This window comes from Cyprinus carpio, chromosome B10 (genome assembly GCF_018340385.1).
Source record: "Cyprinus carpio isolate SPL01 chromosome B10, ASM1834038v1, whole genome shotgun sequence".
Taxonomy (NCBI): Eukaryota; Metazoa; Chordata; class Actinopteri; order Cypriniformes; family Cyprinidae; genus Cyprinus; species Cyprinus carpio.
In genome coordinates this window covers 20,409,441-20,429,497 of record NC_056606.1, presented here as the reverse complement: position 1 = coordinate 20,429,497, position 20,057 = coordinate 20,409,441, and the positions used below count along the sequence as shown (strand labels likewise).

The following is a 20,057-nucleotide window of genomic DNA, read 5'->3' as shown; positions in this document are numbered from 1 at the left end:
GCCGTTTCAATGGTCTCTGTGAACACACTAGAGATACTTCAGAAGGATTTTTATTCCGTCAGCACACATGCATGCTCACACCTCTGCTGTCCACAGGTCAAACTGGATCAGTTATGACAGACTGCCATATTTCCCAATCTGTGAGCCTTGTGTAAACTTTGCATTTGTGTGTATTATCTATTTAGACTAATTCAATCCTGCTTTCAGCTACCAGTAAGAGTGTAGCATTCTAAAATATTGTGATGTATTTAAATCCATTTCACCTAGAATCAGTTTTGCAGCATACCTGAAACCTTCGTTACGTCTGGTCCTATCATTCAGCAAGCTGAGGGATGATAGAAAAGTTGTGGTAAAATCTTGTTGGCACATTAAATCAACCATCTATTATCAGTCTCGCCAGCAGTAGATCTGAAGACCTCTAATTTCATCCACGATCAGTGAACTGAAAGAAAGCAGGACCTGTTTAGGAGCGATCTGCCAGACCACCAAGAGCTCCATAATGAAAGCTCAGTGGAAGTGCTACATCATATGGAGTCCAATATCTGAGAACACTAATGAAAATGCATCTGTTTTGCATTTTTATTTGAAATTTAATACAATTATGTTTTCATTAGAAATTCTATTTGAGAATGTTCCAAAGAGCGACCCGATTAATGTCACTAATTTACCTTTGACCTTCAAATACTACAATGCAAGCTACCATTCAAAAGTTTGGGGTTAGTAAGAGTTTTTGAAAGTCACTTGCATAATATACCGAAATAAAATTACTTAAAATAATTGTTTTCTATTTATATATAATTTAAAATGTAATTTATTCCTGTGATGCAAAGCTGAATTTTCAGCATCATTACTCCAGTCTAAAGTGTCTATTGATCCTTCAGAAATCATTCTGATATGCTGATTTACTGCTGAAGAAACAATCATTATTATTATCAATGTTAAAAGTGGTAGTGATGCTTAATATTTTTGTGGAAACTGTAATTCATTTTTGTTTGAACAAATGTTCAAAAGAACAGCATTTATTTGAAATATAAAAAATATTTTGTGACATTATAAACTGTCACTTTTGATCAATTTAATGAGTCCTTGCTGAATAAAATGATTGCCAAACTTTTGAATGGTAGTGTATTTCTTTATTTTACATCACAATTCTTTGCTTTAAACTTTTCAAAATCCTAAAACTTGTTCAGATGTTGAATCCCAGGTTTTCAATGTGATTTCAGACTTTTAAACTCAACTATATTATCTCAGGCACTGTCAAAGTGAGAGGGAACATTCTTTTAATTATTCAGATTCACTAAAAGTGGCAATAAATGGTGCAATAACTTGTGAAATGAAAAGATATTTTATTAATGAAAATAATACTTTTTACACCTCCATCAAAAAGTGAGATCTTTCAGTTCGATTCTTTTTGCTCTTCTTTCCGCATGTCTAGAAATAAGTGATTACTGAATTGAATAAGTCAACAAAACCTTGGCTGACTAAACAACATAATTACCCAAGTCTAATTTACATCTCGAACCCCAGAGAACAGCCTCCCACTGATCATTTATTTATTTATTGCGTATGTATGTGAGAGGAATGCCAGTAATTGTTTCTGTTTGTTCACTCATTGAAACAGACATGATTGCATTGCTCCACTCTTCAAGAGATCACACTTCAAATCCAATTTAATTTGAACCCTGATATGGAGCATGTACATCCAATTTCTGAATGAAATTGGAATTGACATTTCATTTCTGAAGATCACGTGTGCATGGCAGCCTTTTTAACGCTCACCTGGTCCTGCTGCGTCGCACGTCGCCCTCGCTTGTCATGAGCTCATCAGAGATCATCCTAAAAATGAATGAATAAATAATTTCGCTAAATAAATACAGCAGCTGAGCTCTTGACACGGCCCTTCATGTGATTGAAATTTATGATGTTTGGGTCCTTTCTTCCTCGACCCAAACAAGATTCGGATACATGTATATTAGGTATTGTTTTTATGAAACTGCACCGACTTTGATCAAAAAAGTCCACGTTTCCAGGGTTTTTCTCCATTTCTGTCACCTGATGGTTCCTTGCCACTACTTAGTTGGGGTTTAAAAGATATTAAATATTTAGTAATATTATCAATTTGAGAGCACTGATGCCATCAGATAAGAACGATTTATGAACTGAATTGAGCTGATAATGATAATATTGTCTTGTGCTTTATAGCTGAATTGAATGTGTTCAATTTATTGAATTTAGCAGCTTCAACTGAATTGAATCAACTCTGAACTGACTCCAGTTAAATAATGATAGGTTTTTTTAGAGCCGCTTTACAGCAGAATTTGGATTTGTATAATTTTTGAATATCATTGATTCTGTTACTTGCATGTTTAATAATGTGAAGCAGCTTTGAAACAGTCTGCATTGTATGAAGCACCATAAAAAAACAAAGATGACTTTACTTGACCTGATGATTTCCAACCAAAGATCCTGCAGTAGAGAAAATATAAAGCAGATTTGTATTTTAAAACATGATTGATTAATTGAATTTAATTAAATTTCATGCAACAAGGTTTTACACAAGGAACAAGTCCAAAATATAGATTTTTTTGTGGTTATGACTGAGTTTCAAGAGACAAATTAATGTATTCTAGTTTAACGATACAGGACGGTATGGGCTGTATTGATTATCAGTCACTCACCATTGAAAACAATTCCTCGACATGCATCGCTTTTTTATTCGTTTCATGCCTTCAAGGCAATTCTACCATGTGAATGGGTTTTCTGCAAAGCAGCCTCTCTGAAACTCAATTACCCTTCATGACTCCAGGGTCAAGCAGTTTCCAGGCCAAAATATTTACATATTCATGCAGCTTCAGGTTTTAATTCTAAGACTACAGAATTATCAAAAAACACTAGGTTGAAATTAATCATCAAGTGTCTCACGTTTGGTGATGAAGATATTCATTCCTCTTCCTCTTCCCTGCATTGTAGTGGATTACATTCTAGCGAGCAGCAGGTGACGTGTGAAATTGAATTTCCATTTCCCTGCTGTCAATTCTGATCACTCACATTCGGTTGGACACTTGCAGCCACCAGGGAGGGACTGGACAGGTGCACAGAGTGGGACCGAAACAAAACAAATCAAAGGATAAAACCTCGGTATTGATCTGGTCAAGATCATTCACCCAATCAAAACACCATTTGACCATTTCAAAATATCCCTGAATGCTTCTGACAGCACAACATATGTTCCTGTTTTGATCTGATAACCTATCCACAAAGTGCCGCCAACAACGGTCCCAGTGTAATATAACTATTTGTGTCATAGACAACATTGGTTTTATACTGTTATTTTTTGGGCCACTTTCTTAAAAATAAAACCATTTAGACTCTCAGAAATGGGAATAATATTTTAGTGAAATGCAGTTACAGAATGACGGAACGTTATGTTTTGAAACAAAAAAAGATAGTTTGGCAGTACAGCATGGAATTATGGTGAATTGCTTTTATTCTGCACTCAGTAATATAAAAGCCCAGTGTCCCCTCTGCTGTCAAGTTCTTCTTAACCTCAGGATAACCCTGCGTGCTTGACTGCATATTTCATTTGCAATGAACTGAAGCCATACATTTAAGTGATGCAATACAATGAAAAAGTCAAAAGACATACTGTGAGAGAATGCATCACCCTCTTGAAGAATTAAAGAACGTCTAAATTCGCATAGGTCTGTCAAAAGCTTATTTATTGGCATGTGCAGAGGTCACTTACTAATAGGCCACTTTACTAATTGAACTTCTCTCCTTGTGTCCATTCATGGTGATGAATTGAAACGATTTAATTTGGTCTTTTTAGAAAAAACATTTTTTATCTATGTCCTTGGCCATAATTTTTTTGTCAACATTTTTCTGATGATGATTTATGACCTTCCGCACAAAACAATTTCAGATGTTGAGATGTTTCATGGTGAGAAATGGCTTGTCGATGAAAAAAGTAATGGTAGATTCAGCAGCCAGTCAAGGACTGTGCATTGATCCAGTCCTCACATTTCCCACCTGTGGACGTCTTGATATATGCATGCACTGACCTTGCTGTTGGGCTAAAGGTTAGTTGTTAATGGAATCTGAAAATGCCACATTCAGGGTGAAAACTAACATTTTTCTTAAGTGGATGAAAATAAAAGTAATCGATTTAGTCATCAGCTAATCTCATCCTGGTGCTATACAAATGATGTAAGTTGTTGTTGGTTTTCCTTTAAAGAAATACCATACCAGATTGCAAGTATAAGAAGCTTTCATTATTCAAGTTTTTTGTTATTACAGTGGTGGCTAATAACAAATTACAACAGTTTTAGTGCAGCAATAACTGTAATTCGATCAAACTGGTTTGCCACTGGTTAGACAAACTAACACCACAAATCATCACAGAATTCATTGCTAATACTTACTGATGTACTGCTGTTGTTTTCCCTCCAAAATAATCTCACTTCCTGGAGGATGATATTCTGAGGAACAGGGATGTACCAAAAGACTGTCCGGATGAAAAGTAACATCAGGCACACTGGAAAAACACAGAAAAATAAAGAATACGTTTAGTTTGAAACATGTAAATATGAGAAAGAAAACATGAAGAAAAACTTGAAATATTTCTAAACATATTTAGAAGATTGCAGTCCACTACAGAGTACATTTCACCCCCCTCCATCTTCAAAATGTGATTTTTTTTATCCAATTCAATTAGCCATTATTATTATGCACAGTAAGAATGACCATGTTTTGTTTGTTTTTTTTGATATACATATTTGTTGTTTTTATGTTTTCAAATTACACAAACTTAAAGTGCACACTCTGAGCTTTAATTTGAGAGTGTTCTTATCAAAATTTGAGGGAAGGTTAAGGAATTACAGCTCTTTAATATTTACCTCCCCCTTTTTCAAGGGACCATAAGTAATTGGACAATTGACTCAAATGCCGTTTCATGGACAGGCGTGGGCTATTCCTTCATTATCTCCGCATCAATTAATCAGGTAAAAGGTCTGGAGTTGATCCTAAGTGTGCCATTTGTATTTAGAAGCTGTTGCTGTGAACCCACATCATGTCCAAGGATCTTTCCATACAAGTGAAACAGACAATTGTTAGGCTTCAAAAACAAAACAAGTCCATCAGAGAGATAGCAGGAAAATTATGAGTGCCCAAATCAACAGTTTGTACATTCTGAGAAGAAAAGAATGCACTGGTGAGCTCAGCCACATAAAAAGGCATGGACATCCACAGAGGACAACAGTGATGGAGGATGAGAGGATCCTCTCTATGGTAAAAAAAAAAAAAACCCTTTCACAACTTCCAGCCAAGTGAAGAACACTCTCCAGGAGGCAGACGTGTCTCTGTCAAAGTCTGCAATCAAGAGAAGACTTCACGAGAGCAAATATAGAGGGTTCACTACAAGGTGCAAACAAGGCCAGATTAGATTTTGCCAAAAAACATCTAAAAAAGCCAGATCACTTCTGGAAAAGCATTCTTTGGACAGCTGAAATTAAGATCAACCTGTACCAGAATGATGGGAAGAAAAAAGTATGGAGAAGGCTTGGAACAGCTCATGATCCAAAGAATACCACATCATCTGTGTAACATGGAGGAGCAGTGTGATGCACGAGCGTGCATGGCTCCCAGTGGCTCTGGGTTACTGGTGTTTAGTGACATGACAGAAAAAGGAAGCCACCAGAAGAATTCTGAAGTGTATAGGAGAAAACTCTCTGCCCGGATTCAGCCAAATGGAACAAAGTTGATTGGACTGCGCTTCATAGTACATATGGATGATGACCCAGAACATACAGCACAAGCAACCCAGGAGTTTTTAAGGTAAAAAAGTGGAATATTCTGCAATGGCCATGTCAATCTCCTGATTTCAACCCGAATCGAGTGTGCATTTGACCTGATGAAGACAAAACTAAAGGCAGAAAGACCCACAAACAACTGAAGTCAGCTGCAGTAAAGGCCTAGCAACGTATCACAAAGGAGGACCCCCCCCCCCCACCCCACAGTCAAACAGTTAAAAGTGACAGTGAGGAGGATGCGCGTGACTTGAAAGATGCAGCGCGCGGTGTCAAGCTTGGTTCTACACTGCGCGGACACGCGAGCCACAGGAGCGCGTCTGGTGAGGCGCGCCGAGTACGCGCTCGCGATTCAGCCTGCAGCGTGTTCTGAAGACCCAGGGACAAGAGCACTGACATTTCATTTGTTCCTTTGGACCTATTTTTTCCAACCCAATCTTAAAACAACAAAACTAACTTTTTCGCTTCTTCGCTGAAATGCTTTTTCCTCTGATTATTTATTGATCATGGATCCTCTGTACACCACCTCACCAAACTCAAGCGGCAACGGGACCAGCGGTTCATTGGTCAATGACACGGACGTGTTCTCGAACCAGTTCGTTCAGCCGGTGTGGCAGATAGTTCTGTGGGCCATCGCGTACTGCTGTATAGTTCTGGTGTCGGTTGTTGGAAATGTCACTGTCATCTGGATCATTTTAGCGCATAAGCGCATGAGAACTGTGACCAACTATTTTCTAGTCAATCTTGCGTTCGCAGAGGCTTCAATGTCGGCTTTCAATACCGTTATTAACTTTGTGTATGCAGTGCACAACGAGTGGTACTTCGGACTTGTTTACTGCAGATTTCACAACTTCTTTCCAATAGCAGCTGTGTTCGCTAGTATTTACTCCATGACAGCAATAGCCCTGGACAGGTGAGCTATTTATCTTTTTCGGTACATGGTAGGGTATTCTTTCTTTGAATGACCTTGGAGGTCATCTAAATATCATAGTACATGAATATCCATGGTAGGCTATATATCGAACAGCACTGTACCATCACTTTAATGCATGGTCCTACCACAACAGTGTAGGGTGTAATGTATTACCATAGAATTAATTACTGTAAGTTACTTCTGATGTAGTCAATTATTGTAGACTATAACAATTCTATATACTGTAAAACAGTAGTGAATTTAACATTACATTTTTGTAATGTTAAAATGTATATTTTAATGTAACCTGGACCCTTTAAATACTTTGGACAGTTCAAGAATGGTTTCTGGAATTTTTATATTATTTATTTGAAAGAATTATAGAATCAGTGCACAGTTCAACTAGTCTAGGCAGATGTAGAGTTTATAATGTAATTAATAAGTAATGCTTGCAGTCATTTTTAGAGAGAGTAATTAATACCGTAATCTAATTAGACTGCTGAAGATCTAATAAGTAGCTAATTAATTGCTTTTTTAGAGTAATTTACCCAACTCTGTAGGCTACCAGAGTAATATTTTGTAATCCTAACTGGGTATAAAACACATGTTCCTTCATCTCTGTTCCTTGTGAATGCTACAGATGGATGCTGAAAAATACATCTCTATTGGGGCATTTTTTGATTTATAGTATGTTATTTTTATTTTAAGTAACAGGTAGTCTTACCTTAAGTTCTTTGGAGTACCAAGTAAATGCCATAGTACATGAATAATGCCACTATTCAGTATTGGCATCTGATACCATCACTGTACTATACCACCACTTTTTGGGAGGATGGAATTGGTGCAATTCATACCTGTGTAGGAAACTGTTAAAACTCAAAACATCCTTTCTATTCCATCTGAGAGAACCCTCGTTTGCAGGAAAAACCCAGCCCACTAAAAAGACAAACTCAACTAGTCATCTCACTCCCCAAATCAAATCAGCAGAACTAGGCAAATAATTTAGGAACAATTCAAGTGGATGATGCTCCTTTGAATTTGCATAAATAGCAGGTCATTGCCTTTGTTAAACTCCCCCTGCAGGTACATGGCTATCATCCACCCACTCCAGCAGCGCCTGTCGTCCGCTGAGACCAAGCTGGTGGTGGGGGTGATCTGGGCCCTTGCGCTGCTCCTGGCTTTCCCCCAGTACTATTTTTCCAGCACCGCTCAGCTCCCAGGACGTGTCGTGTGCTACATCAACTGGCCAGAGTACAGCGTGTTTGATTTTCAAAAGACGTGAGTCTGCTCTGTTAAATTCAGTGATGATGTATCTGTAAAATGAAAAATCAAAAGTGTCACATGTTGCCAATACTCTGAAATAAACTTTGTTTTGAACAACCTAAAATGCATATTTGTTGGACAGCCTACCTGAAGCATGACATTTGAAAATGTCAAAATACACTGGAAACTGGATATGAATTACAGTCAAACTCGAAGCTTGAGTGGCACTTCAAAACACCTGAAAGGAATACTTTTGCCATTTCGATACTAATATGAAAAAGACAATGATAATTCAAATCCCTCATGGAGCTAAATTGCCCAAAAATGCTCACCTCCTCCTCTTTTCCTTCCATTCTGGCACCTTGAGCAAAAGCAACAAACTTTGAAGTTTGTGCAGTGTGTTGTATTTCCTCCGGCAAGACAGCACTGCCAATTTTAGCAAAACACCAACAACAAAACAATAAAAAAATCTGACAATGCAATTGAAAACAACATTAGGGACACCATAGGGTGCACTCTCAAGAGTATTCAGTAGGTTCGGTACCAAGTGTGTGGCATGGTCTGATTTATGATATGAATATTTAAACTGTGGCTAAATAGCACTAAACACAATCTTGCATCTTACTCACATATTTATCAGCTAGTGAATGAGTTCTGATAGATCTTCACACATGGCGAGCGCTCTAATTGCTACCAACTCCAATCCAATTCTCCAATATCCTGCCAGTCTCCTGAAATGGCCGCATAGGTGACAGATGCCAACGGCATGTGGTTATTTCCATAAAAGCTTAGTCGTTCACCCAGGCGTACAGTCAATCTTCCTGCAGGCTTCCCCCGTCACTCCAATGCAGTGAGCATGTCTACCTCCTTCAAGTGATGTAACCTGTCAGACCTCACCAATCGACTTTGCAAGAATAATTTCTCGAGGTTGTTCTTTAGCTTTTGTCCACCCAGACTTTCTTTAAAGGTACAGATGGTCACTAAAAGAGACCAAATCTTGGTAACACTCGCAGTCTGTTTAACTGGCTGGTAGATCTTTGAGTGTGATGATGGATAGCCAGGGAGGTACAGAGAGGGGAAAGAGAGAGAACGGGAGAAGATAATGTTTTCTTTCACACACATATTTTTGTATCTAGCAACTGAAATCTGCAGGATTTTGGCAAGTGCACTGCAGGCTTTTGTTTTTGGGCAATCACCCGTCATGTTAACATGATTGTCTTCTTATTTAATAACCACAAAAGGCAAGAAGCATTTTTGAAATTAATCATCTAGACAATATTCAATTACCTCACACTCATTGAGAGTGTTATGGATGCTTGAAAAGCAGTAAAGACCCACAACTCATTTGGCTCATCCTAAATGGCATGTCTGTAGGATGTTCAATTTAAAACAAAAAAATGGGGAAAGGCATTTACATTGCTTTTTTTGGACAGTCTTGTGGGACAGGGATTCAGAATGTTTGTGGTAATGCGTGTAAGGCCTGTGTATATTTTCCCTCCATACCTCTCCAGTGAGGCGAGTGTCTTTCTAGATAAGCCTCAAGCTAATTAGCATGTTGAATTGTACAGCGCTCCAAAAGAAAAGAGAGGCACTGTCACAGTGCCCGAATCCTGAGAGCATTCACAGTTCACAATTCAAAAGTTTTCCAGCGGTTATTTTTAAGTGGCAGCTAATGTGAGAAAACACTCGGGACTCTGAGGTGTTGGTGTGTGGCATCCTTTTGTGTACAAATGTGCACTGAAAATGTGTCTCAACAACTTTCGTTCTATTTTCATCTTAGGTTTCTTGTCTTGTTCTTGTTATTTGGCTGCCTCCAATTCCAATTCTCCATCTGGCTGTTTTCTGTCTCATCCTCTCTCACAGGTATTACGTCTGTGTGGTTGTGCTTATCTACTTTCTGCCTTTGCTCATCATGGGTTGTGCTTACCTGGTGGTGGGATATACTCTCTGGGCTAGTGAGATTCCTGGAGACTCTTCAGACCGCTATCGAGAGCAGCTAACCGCCAAACGGAAGGTTATCAACTGTAGAGCAACTCACATAAAAGCTTAAATGTCAGTTGCCTTGCTAAAAAAGACCAGCTTGGATGGATAGTAACCTAGCAACATTTACCAGTTGAAGTTGACCATCTTTGCTGGTCTTTTCAACAAGACCATGAAGGAACGTGATTATTGTTTGCTTTAGGTCACTAGGTATCAATGAATCCAGGTTTTTAACTTCAGCTCCTTCTACTTTAAAGGGTTAGTTCACCCCAAAATGAAAATGTCGTTCTAAACCTGTAAGACCTTCGTTCATCTTCGGAACACAAATTAAGATATTTTTGATGAAATCCAAGAGCTCTCTGACCCTCCATAGACAGCAATGAAACTGAAATGTTCCCAGACCCCAAAACATAGTAAGGACATTGGTAAAACAGTCCAGGTGACATGAGAGGTTCAACTGCAATTTTGCAAAGCCACAAAATGGTTGAATAAAGATATTTTTGAACATCTGATGTCACATGGACTGTTTTACTGATGTCCTTAAAATGTTTCTGGACTTGAGAATATTACAGTTGCGTTGCTGTCTATAGAGGGTCAAAGAGCTCTCGGATTTAATCAAAAATGTCTTAATTTGTGTTCCGTAGATAAACACAGGTCTTACGGGTTTGGGACAACATTAGGGGAATTAATTAATGAAAGAATTTTCATTTTTGGGTGAACTATCCCTTTAACTTCTGTAGGTGGTGAAGATGATGATTGTCGTTGTGTGCACCTTTGCCATCTGCTGGCTGCCCTACCACGTCTACTTCCTGCTGCACCAGTTCCTTCCCCACTTGTTTGAGGAACGGTACATCCAGCAGGTGTACTTAGGAATTATGTGGCTTGCCATGAGCTCCACCATGTACAATCCCATCATCTACTGTCTTCTCAATGACAGGTAAGAGTTGGTTTAGAGGGAAACATTTCTGGTTTAGGGGTAAACTTCTCATGCAATACTCTGTGCAGGTTTCGAGCTGGATTCCAGCAGGCATTTTCCTGGTGTCCTTTTGTCCTTCAAGGCTCATATGAAGGTCTGGAGCTCAAGTCAACTCGCTATCTTCAGACGCAGGCCAGCATTTACCGTGCAAGCCGAATGGAGACCACAGTATCCACAGTGATGCCGGTTATCGATGGGGACCTTCAGGAGAATACAGATCGATGTTCAATAGATCTCACGTCTAATGGTTCTTCACAAAGCGCCTCCAAGACTGTATCAGAGTCATCAAGCTTCTATTCTAGCAACAATTTAGCCTAGAAAGGAATTTAGGAATTACTTTCAGTGTTAAAGTACCAATCTTGTGAGGAAAAGGGCAAATGATACACATTCCAGGGAAGGTCGTAATGTGAGATACAACAAACCAAAACAGGTTTTTAGGTTTTCTTGGGGATGAAAGGCTAATGTGTGAAAACTTAATTGTATATTGGTCAACATGACATCTAAAGACTGTGAAGCATTATTACTGTCTTTGTGTTTAGCAAAATTTTACTACTTGAGGGAGCCGGCTAGAAATCATTCCTGTAAGTGTTCAACCCTATCAGGATTTGCTCCAGGACCCAGTGGGTTTGTTTAGGAAAACCTGACCAGCTGATCCCCTTGGCAACGATCTGTCTGTCGTTACTGTTGGTTGTTAATGATACGATAGCCAGCGTGACCACGTGGAAGGGTCTGCACCTGTTGTTGCATATTACTGGACTACGAAGGCGACAATGTAAAGGATTTGTCTGGAAGGCAGAGGGTCATGATAATTATAGCACAGCGAGATACAGAAAAAATGGATTTTGTACTAACATAGCTACTTCCATTTATATCACCATAATTCTCTTTTAAATCCAGAGTTTATTATTAGCATGCTGTTGAGTATCAGTTGCAGCTATACTGCCTTTACAAAGAAGACCATGTTTAATAAATTTTAATGTGGTTATATTTATTTTAAGTGTATATTTATTTGTATCTTTCAATAACAGTGTTATTTATGTAAATGAAAACCTAATTTTTGTTTTGTGGCCACCGATTGCATTATCTTGATAAAAAAGAAAGTGTATAAACAGACATTCAGACATAGATATTCATAAAGGTTGTGCACTGTAAATATAAGGGCATAATTTATATTTTGACATTTCTAGCTTGTACAGAAATTCCTGCGACAACTACAGATCTTTTTCAGCATTATCAAAATCTAGATTCCAGTTAAGTCTAGTTTTATGTGTGGTCCATTTTCTTGCACAGTGGTTGTTGTACATTGGTGTATTATATCATGATGTTGTTTGGTGTGGCTTGTGCTTGCTTTACATGCCTGTTCAGCCCAAATTGTAGTGGCTCTTGCTTTGTTGGGCAGGTGTGAGAGCTGCTTTGATGCTTGCAGAGGAACAAAAGAGCAGCGATGTTGCACCTTTTGAACTGCTGTGCAGCTGCATGCACTAGCATCTCCACTTTCATGATATCTCAGCCCTCTTAATGGACACATGTTAAACAAACAGAAAGACAGTACTGGTTAGACTTGCTTTTACATAGTGTGACAAATCACCAGCTGCATGTTCTCATCTTTTTTTTGATTTGTGTTATATTCATTGTCCAAACCAGATTTCTGAAGGCCAGATATTTTTTGGGACCATAATATAAAGGTTATGCATCATGTGAGGACATATATGAGATTGAATGGGTCCATGTCTGTTCGATTTGAGATCTAAAAGATAGTATGCTCTATAAGTTCAGTTGAAATCTACAGTATTACTTTCTCTAGAATATGGACCAAAACTGTTAATTCATGTTGTTCACAAGGGCATAAACAATTTCTTTGTCCAACCAAATGATCTCTAAAATGAGAATGTCCTCACTATCGTTAGTCACCGACTTTTGCTATTGTCAGCAAAAATCATCGTTTAAAAAAATAAATAAACCAAAAGGCCAAAAAGATGCTGTATTTCTCATTCCAACTTCCTGTTACAATATTACGCTCTTAAAAAGGTGCTTTAAAAGGTTCTTTAAAGTGATGCCATAGAAGAATAATTTTTGGTTCTACAAAGAACCATTCAGTCAAAGGTTCTTCAAAGAACCGTCTCTTTCTTGCCTTTTTATAATCTAAAGACAACAAAGCTTTTGTGAAACACAAAGGTTTTTCAGATGTTAAAGGTTCTTTATGTAACTATGGCATCGTGAAGCACCTTTATTTTTAAGAGTGTAAGTACATCATCAATGGACTGAAAATTGTATGTTAAAATCATTTCATGGGATTTTCAACCAGACTACTAGTTAAGTTGTTCAGAAAAGCTGCCGACACCAGAAACATTAGTGACCACAAAATCAACTTTTGGCTGAGCCAGAAAATGCTGTCCAAGCAGTCAAACAATAAAGTTTTTAAAGTACCACAGAGCTGCATATATTACACTCAGCATTCAAATTATTCAGATTTATGTACATATGATGTATGTAATTTTTTCATGTGAAGCTATTGCTTGTCTTTGTGTAAAATACCTGAGAGTGTAAGCGCTTTAAATTTATAGGCTTACACTGTTAATATTAGACTGAAATGGAGGAAACATTACTGTGTACTGCTTGGCATTGCTTGATCATGTTCTGCAAATGTGAATTTGAAATAGCTCTCGTTTGTCTCTCTGCTTCGCTCAATAAAAGTGATCAGATACAATTATAACATATTCAGGTGTAATTTATTTTTTAAAGGAAGAATTAATTCCAAACTTAACAAAATAACCTCTGAGATGTATTTGCTATCTTGGTGATGTAGCCTAGCAAATAAGAAAAAAATGGTTAAACTTCCACCTTAAATTAAAATCAAGTAATTACCTTATACAGTCTATGGTAATTACTCATGTTAGAGAAAAAAGCTGATAGCACAAAGCTGAGACAAATGGACAGATATTATGGTCATTCGTCTCACATTTGTCTCAGCCCGGAATGAACCAGTGTGAAAGGGTCTAAGGAAATGTAGAGAAGACAAATGAATTGTTCAAGGCTGTGTGGGAATATCTGAGGCAGTAACTGTTTTAGCAGCAGTGCTGTAATCTCTACGTCCAGACACTCTTCTGAGAGTTGTCAGCCTGAAGCAGTAATATCCATTTGTTACCTTTCATATCTTAAAAGACAAAACCCCATCATGCCCCTCAGAATGAGCAAAATTATCTAAGCACTGCAATGAGATAAATGCATTGACTGTGTTAAATCAAAGTTCCTTCCATTTTTCCTCTTTAAATGCTCCCTGTCATAGAGACAAACTGCAACCGTGCCGTACTTCAGACAGGCACTATTTCTAAAACCATTAATACTACATTGGGCTGTTCAGACAACAATAAGATCATCATGCCAAGTTTTAGCTTTGCTCTCAAAGGTTCTATTCACTGGGGAGAAAATGAAATCTGTTGGGTTCAATATTATCGAGGTATGCTGCATGCTCTGACAAGATGTCTGGCATCGCCCTCCATCGACTGTCTCTTATTCTCTATAAAGCAATGTTCTGGTAGTGGATTGCATCAAACTCTGATTTCATTTAATGAACTTTTTCATTAGCCTTAAAAGTCATGGGTTTATACTTCAATAGAAAAGCACTCAGAAACACTCGTTTTTGACAAAGATAGGTTATGGTGGTAACAATAAATGTTCAAAGTTCAGGCGAGAGCTGCATTGTCGATATATCTTATGTATTGAACGTTTTCTAGATTTGCTGAAAAACTTAAACATAGTTTAGGATAGGAGGCAATAAAAAAAAAAAAACTCATAAAAACATAGCTTTATTTAAGTTACTGTATAGAAATTATTATTGCAAATAAAAAATAAATGTGTTTTTGGGTGCACATAAAATATGTTCTTTTGAATATAATAGAAATAGCAAGACAAGAACATGACTCTTTGATTTAAATCAGAGAGAAAACCAGGATAACCAAGCAAAAAAAAACCTTTGATGTACATCCAAATTATATTTTAAAAATGTTTATACATAAAAATTAGTGCTGTCAAACGATTAATCGCATCCAAAATAAAAGGTTTTTATTTGGATAATATATGTGTGTACTGTGTATATTTATTATGTATATATAAATACACACACATGTATGTATATATTTCAGAATGATATAGAATTAATATAATTAATTATAGCATTATATACTATTTTTATATATTAAATATATGTATTTATAATATAAATTATATGAATATAAATACAGACAAGTAAATCGATTTTTAAATATTTTCAAAATATATACTGTATGTGTATTTATATATACATAATAAATATACACAGAACACACGTTATCCAAAGAAAAACTTATTTTGTATGCAGTTAATCGCGATTAATCACTTGACAGCACTAATGCAAATACAGATTTTAAAATTATTTAAAATATATACTTTTTAAATTCTATAGTTTTTTATTATATATATTTATTCTATTTTTTATTATAATTTATTTTATTATAATTATTTTAAAAAAAATGAAATATTTACATTTTCCTCACAAAAAACACATATAAATTTAACATACAAATAAAATTAATCTTCTTAATTTTAATTAAAATCAAAATATTAATATAAAAAAAAAAAAAAAAATAAAAAAATCAAATTTTCAGACCTGCTCTCTAACCCCGTATCAAAGGCCAGAATATGATTTACCTTGAAAGGATCTTTGAGCATCACTCACTCGACGAGAGCGGCTCCCCGGGACCTGGTGCGCACAGAGTTGTGTTAATTTAAGTCTTGATATAATCAGATGCTACAGTGACATCTTCAGCTGAAGTGTGAGGCGGGGCTGTGCTTGTCTTTGATAACCTGTCATTCAATCTTTTGAATGGCTAAATGGGTTTTAATCATATGCTTTATGGAGTCCAAGCAGACATATCAAAGAATGCCTCTTTACCAAATGATTAATCACAGCACCCCAAGCCATCTACATAGAATAATTATAATTATACATAGCCTAGATATTCCTTGATTGATGAGGCCTAGCAGTCTGCATTTACAATACTCAGTTATTAATAGTGAATCAAGAAGCTTAGGAAGATAGATAGAGGCAAAACATGCAAGAGAAGTGCATTAAATTGCTTCGTCTTCCTCTTCATCATCCTCTCTCCACACTTCGAGCAAAACAAATGGTCTAAACACAGTAATGGACAAAAGAGCAGTTACGCTCAATGCACTAAATAATCTCATCGACGTGTTATGCTCCGTTTTAGAGATCTGTAATCCTCTCAGTGAATGATATCTATGGCTTTGAGTATCTAAATTGCCTAGGAGACAATAAAGCAGTTACTAAAGTAAAAATCCCATTCATTTTCTCCATAGAGAAACTGATTTTTACCAATACACCATGAACCCTTCAGGTCAGACTGAGGTTGTTAAAGAGATGAAATAAGCTTCTGTAGAAGCCCCAATCACAAGTCAAAAACGAAATACATTAATAAAAACAATACCCATTATTATGAAAAGAAAACCACTGAAAAGCCACTCAACTACCACCGGTTCAAATGTGTCAATCAAGTGATTATTACGTTTTGAATATGGATATTTTTTTAACAAAAAAGCATCGATTCGCCCAAGGAGGCCTTTGTTCACCCCCCAGAGCCGTGTGAGACACTTTTTTTTATGGATGGGTGCTTTTTATTAAACTTCTTTTGGACTGAAGCATGCAACACCCGCTAGGTGGCATTAAACAGCTTGAAAAATTCAAAGACGATTTTTAATGTAACTCCGACTGGATACTTCAAATCAAAGTTTGCATGCAATGTTGTGATCTATCTCAGAGCAATCAAAGTTTGCATGCAATGTTGTGATCTATCTCAGAGCATTTTGGATCAGTTTATGGCTTTACACACTTTCTATGTAAAAAAACAAAAACAAATTATGTTTGTTCATGAGAATCTGCAGTGGCAAGGATTGTGTCTTGTCTGCTTGTTTTATGACAATAATCGAAACGCTGCTGCTGTCAATAATCAATATTGGGTGAATGAAACAAGCTAATCTCAATCAAAAGATAAGAATCAATATTTTTCTCATATTTTTTCACAATTACATATGGTTCTATGAATGTAATATATGATACATGGAAAGTGGCATCACAAAAAAAAAAAGTTTAAACAAAAAGACATGGAAAGCAGACATAGTGAATTTAGTATAAAGCCGATTAAGAACACGAGAACAGAAGTCTCTCAATCTCATCTGGGCTGCAGTTCAATCAAAAATACAATAAAAACAGTACTATTGTGTAATATTTTTACAATTTAGAAGAATTGTTTTCTATTTGAATATATTTATTTCTGTGATGCAAAGCAAAATTTTCGCATCATTACTCTAGTCTCAGTGGCACATGATCCTTTAGAAATCATTCTTATATTATCAATGTTAATTGCGGAATAAAACTATTAAATTATTTTTTTTTTTTAAATCATACTGATCCCAAACATTTCAAAATTCAAACAGCTGATAAATTATTTTAAGTTTTTAAAACGTGTTTTCCTGACCTTTGCCCATAATCATATTGTGCATCAGCATTAATATTCTGTGTCTACTCCTTGCTATAATTTCACACCAGGTTCCAGACAGCAAAGATTTTGGGAGGGCGGCCACAATTACATCTAGGTTTGATTTTTCTTGAAGGGATGACCTACGCCCACCTTTTAGAGGTCAAAGCCACTCACTCCAGCGTGGGTGGTAAACAGCAGCCAAACTATCATCAGACACAACAGGAATACAAACACCAAATTACTCAGGTGAAGACTGATTATATTGTCTTCAGAGACATGAAAAAGCATGAAAACAAATAAAACGGAGACAAACCATTTTACTCAACAGGCTGTGCATGCATGTTAACTTCCCATTACATTTGATGGACACAAACAACTGGTGTCCACAAATAGAACAATCTATGGACTGGTTAGAACCCATTGGAGCTTATTAGATATTTGAAGCATTTTTTTTTCTTTGCATTCAACCCTTGAAGAACTGCTGCCTGGGTCAGCAAATCTGGTTCAGTATTGTTCTGGCTGTTTCCCAATTGCCTCGTCAACACTGAGGGTTAAATCCAAGAAACATAAATCGCTACACCACCCACAAATGGCAGACCAAGCAATAGAGTAGTGGGGTTTGTTTAAAGGAATGAAAAACATAGTGAAAATGTACTCACCCTCAGGCCATCCAAGATACAGAGGAGTTTGTTTATTCATTAAAACAGATATGGAGGAATTTAGCATTGCATCACTTGCTCACCAATGGATCTTCTGCAGTGAATGGTTGTCATCAGAATGAGAGTCCAAACAGCTGATAAAAACATCACAATAATCCACAAATAATCCACACCACTCCAGTCCAGCAATTAATACCTTGATGCCTTGAACAAATGTTGAAATATTGAAAAGCTGCGTGTTTGTAAGAAACAAATCCATCGTTAAGGTATTTTAACTTTAAACCATCGCCTCCGGCAAAAATATCCAGTCAATATCCATATTAACGTTTCTTCCAGTGGAAAAAGTCCATCCATTGTTGTCCTCTCACATCAAAATCCAGTAAGATATTTTGCAAACATTTTTTGGGCTGTTTTCATTTGTAAACAGTGCTTGATTATGCATTTTTCTCTCCTGATTCATACAAGACAGCCTTTTCACTGAAGGAAGCAATATTATAGATTATATTTTAGCCAGAAGCAACGGATTGAAGCTAAAAACACCTCAATGATGGATTTATTTATTACAAACACAGTCATTCGCTTCACAAGTCATGAATTGGTGGACTAGACTGGTGGTGATTACTGCTGTGGATTATTTTAGTGTTTTTATCAGCTCTTTGGACTGAGGCAACCCATTCACTGCAGAGGATTCATTGGTGAGCATCTTGGATGGTCTGATTTACATTTGAGATGTGGTTCATTTAAGTGTCTCTAAAGCCACCCTTATGAAAAAGAAGTTTATTCAAGTGTGCTATTAGTATACTTATTTTAAACAAAAACTAGGAAAGTATACTTTTAGTTTACTTTTTATGTACTTCTCAGAAATGGGCTTTATGTACTTCTAAGATATATACTTATAATGACAATTAAGTATACTTGACTTATACTTACTTACAAAAACTCAAAATATACTTGAACTTTACTTAAGTATACTTAATAAAATAAACTTGAAGTATACTACTTTTAGGAAACAATAAAATTGAGATGTGGTTCATTTAAGTGTCTCTAAAGCACTATATTTTACATGCAAGACAGCTTTGTGGCCATGACACCATAGGCTATCGTAATCAGTAGTGAGGGTAAAGGAAACACAGAGACGCGAGTCCCCTCAGGACGTGTGATTGAAGCACAGAAAAGGTCATGTCTACACGTTTGCCAACTTCATCGATTGAATCGGCGTCAAACAGACAGCCTTTTCTCTTTCTGCATGTTTCATTTCAAATGTTGAAGGAGTCCTGATGACCTTCATTGGTAAAGTGTTAACCCTCATGTTCTGTTTGGTATCTGTCAGACCCCAAGGACCTTTACATACATCAAAACACATACTTAACATCGATGCTTTAGGTTGACACTTATCGACATTGCAAATCTTATGAGAACTGATTCTAAACCATTTTTCATCTTGCTTTCAGTGTCATCCATGCAAATAGTAAATTTACTGTATAGTACAATTAGTACAAGAAATTCAGAAAGTAGCTCATTTACTGAAACCAAAACCTCGCAATTTGGTGCAGTTGCTGGTATATTGCCAAAAAGCTTGTAATGTACATCAAGTTACCTGAGAAGTTAACATAAATATGCTAGAAAACTGCATGCATTTATGGATGCACATTTAATACATGGGTGGAGTAAGAACATATAAGGTGGCCAAAGGGTTTAAAACATTTGTGCACAGATCACCTGAATGACAAAGTTTATTCTCTTTAACTGTGTTATGCAGTTTTGTGTTCATCTGCTGTTCATCTGCTTCTCTTATTTGCTCTTTTTACATTGACTATCACTCTATATAGACTATTACAATCAGAAACAAAAACAATGTATCCAATATTTATTACAATATATAGTGATAAACTTAACATTCACTTCAACGTCAGCAGCCGTGATAGCGTC

General features: G+C 36.6%; 1 protein-coding gene across 1 annotated transcript; it reads left to right on the top strand.

The window, feature by feature from the left end:
* Window positions 1-6,069: 6,069 nt before the first annotated feature.
* Window positions 6,070-12,880, top strand: tacr1b (tachykinin receptor 1b). The gene is made up of 5 exons (XM_019104211.2): window positions 6,070-6,717; window positions 7,801-7,995; window positions 9,844-9,994; window positions 10,701-10,897; window positions 10,966-12,880. Exons 1-5 carry the CDS (start codon window positions 6,311-6,313, stop codon window positions 11,252-11,254), a joined length of 1,239 nt encoding a protein of 412 aa, XP_018959756.1. The 5' UTR covers window positions 6,070-6,310; the 3' UTR covers window positions 11,255-12,880.
* Window positions 12,881-20,057: the final 7,177 nt, after the last annotated feature.

Coding starts and splice junctions, on each gene's coding strand:
- tacr1b (XM_019104211.2), top strand. CDS start 6,311: ATGGATCCTCTGTACACCACCTCACCAAACTCAAGCGGCAACGGGACC. Junction 6,718..7,800: donor ACAGCAATAGCCCTGGACAG/GTGAGCTATTTA, acceptor CTCCCCCTGCAG/GTACATGGCTATCATCCACC. Junction 7,996..9,843: donor GTGTTTGATTTTCAAAAGAC/GTGAGTCTGCTC, acceptor CCTCTCTCACAG/GTATTACGTCTGTGTGGTTG.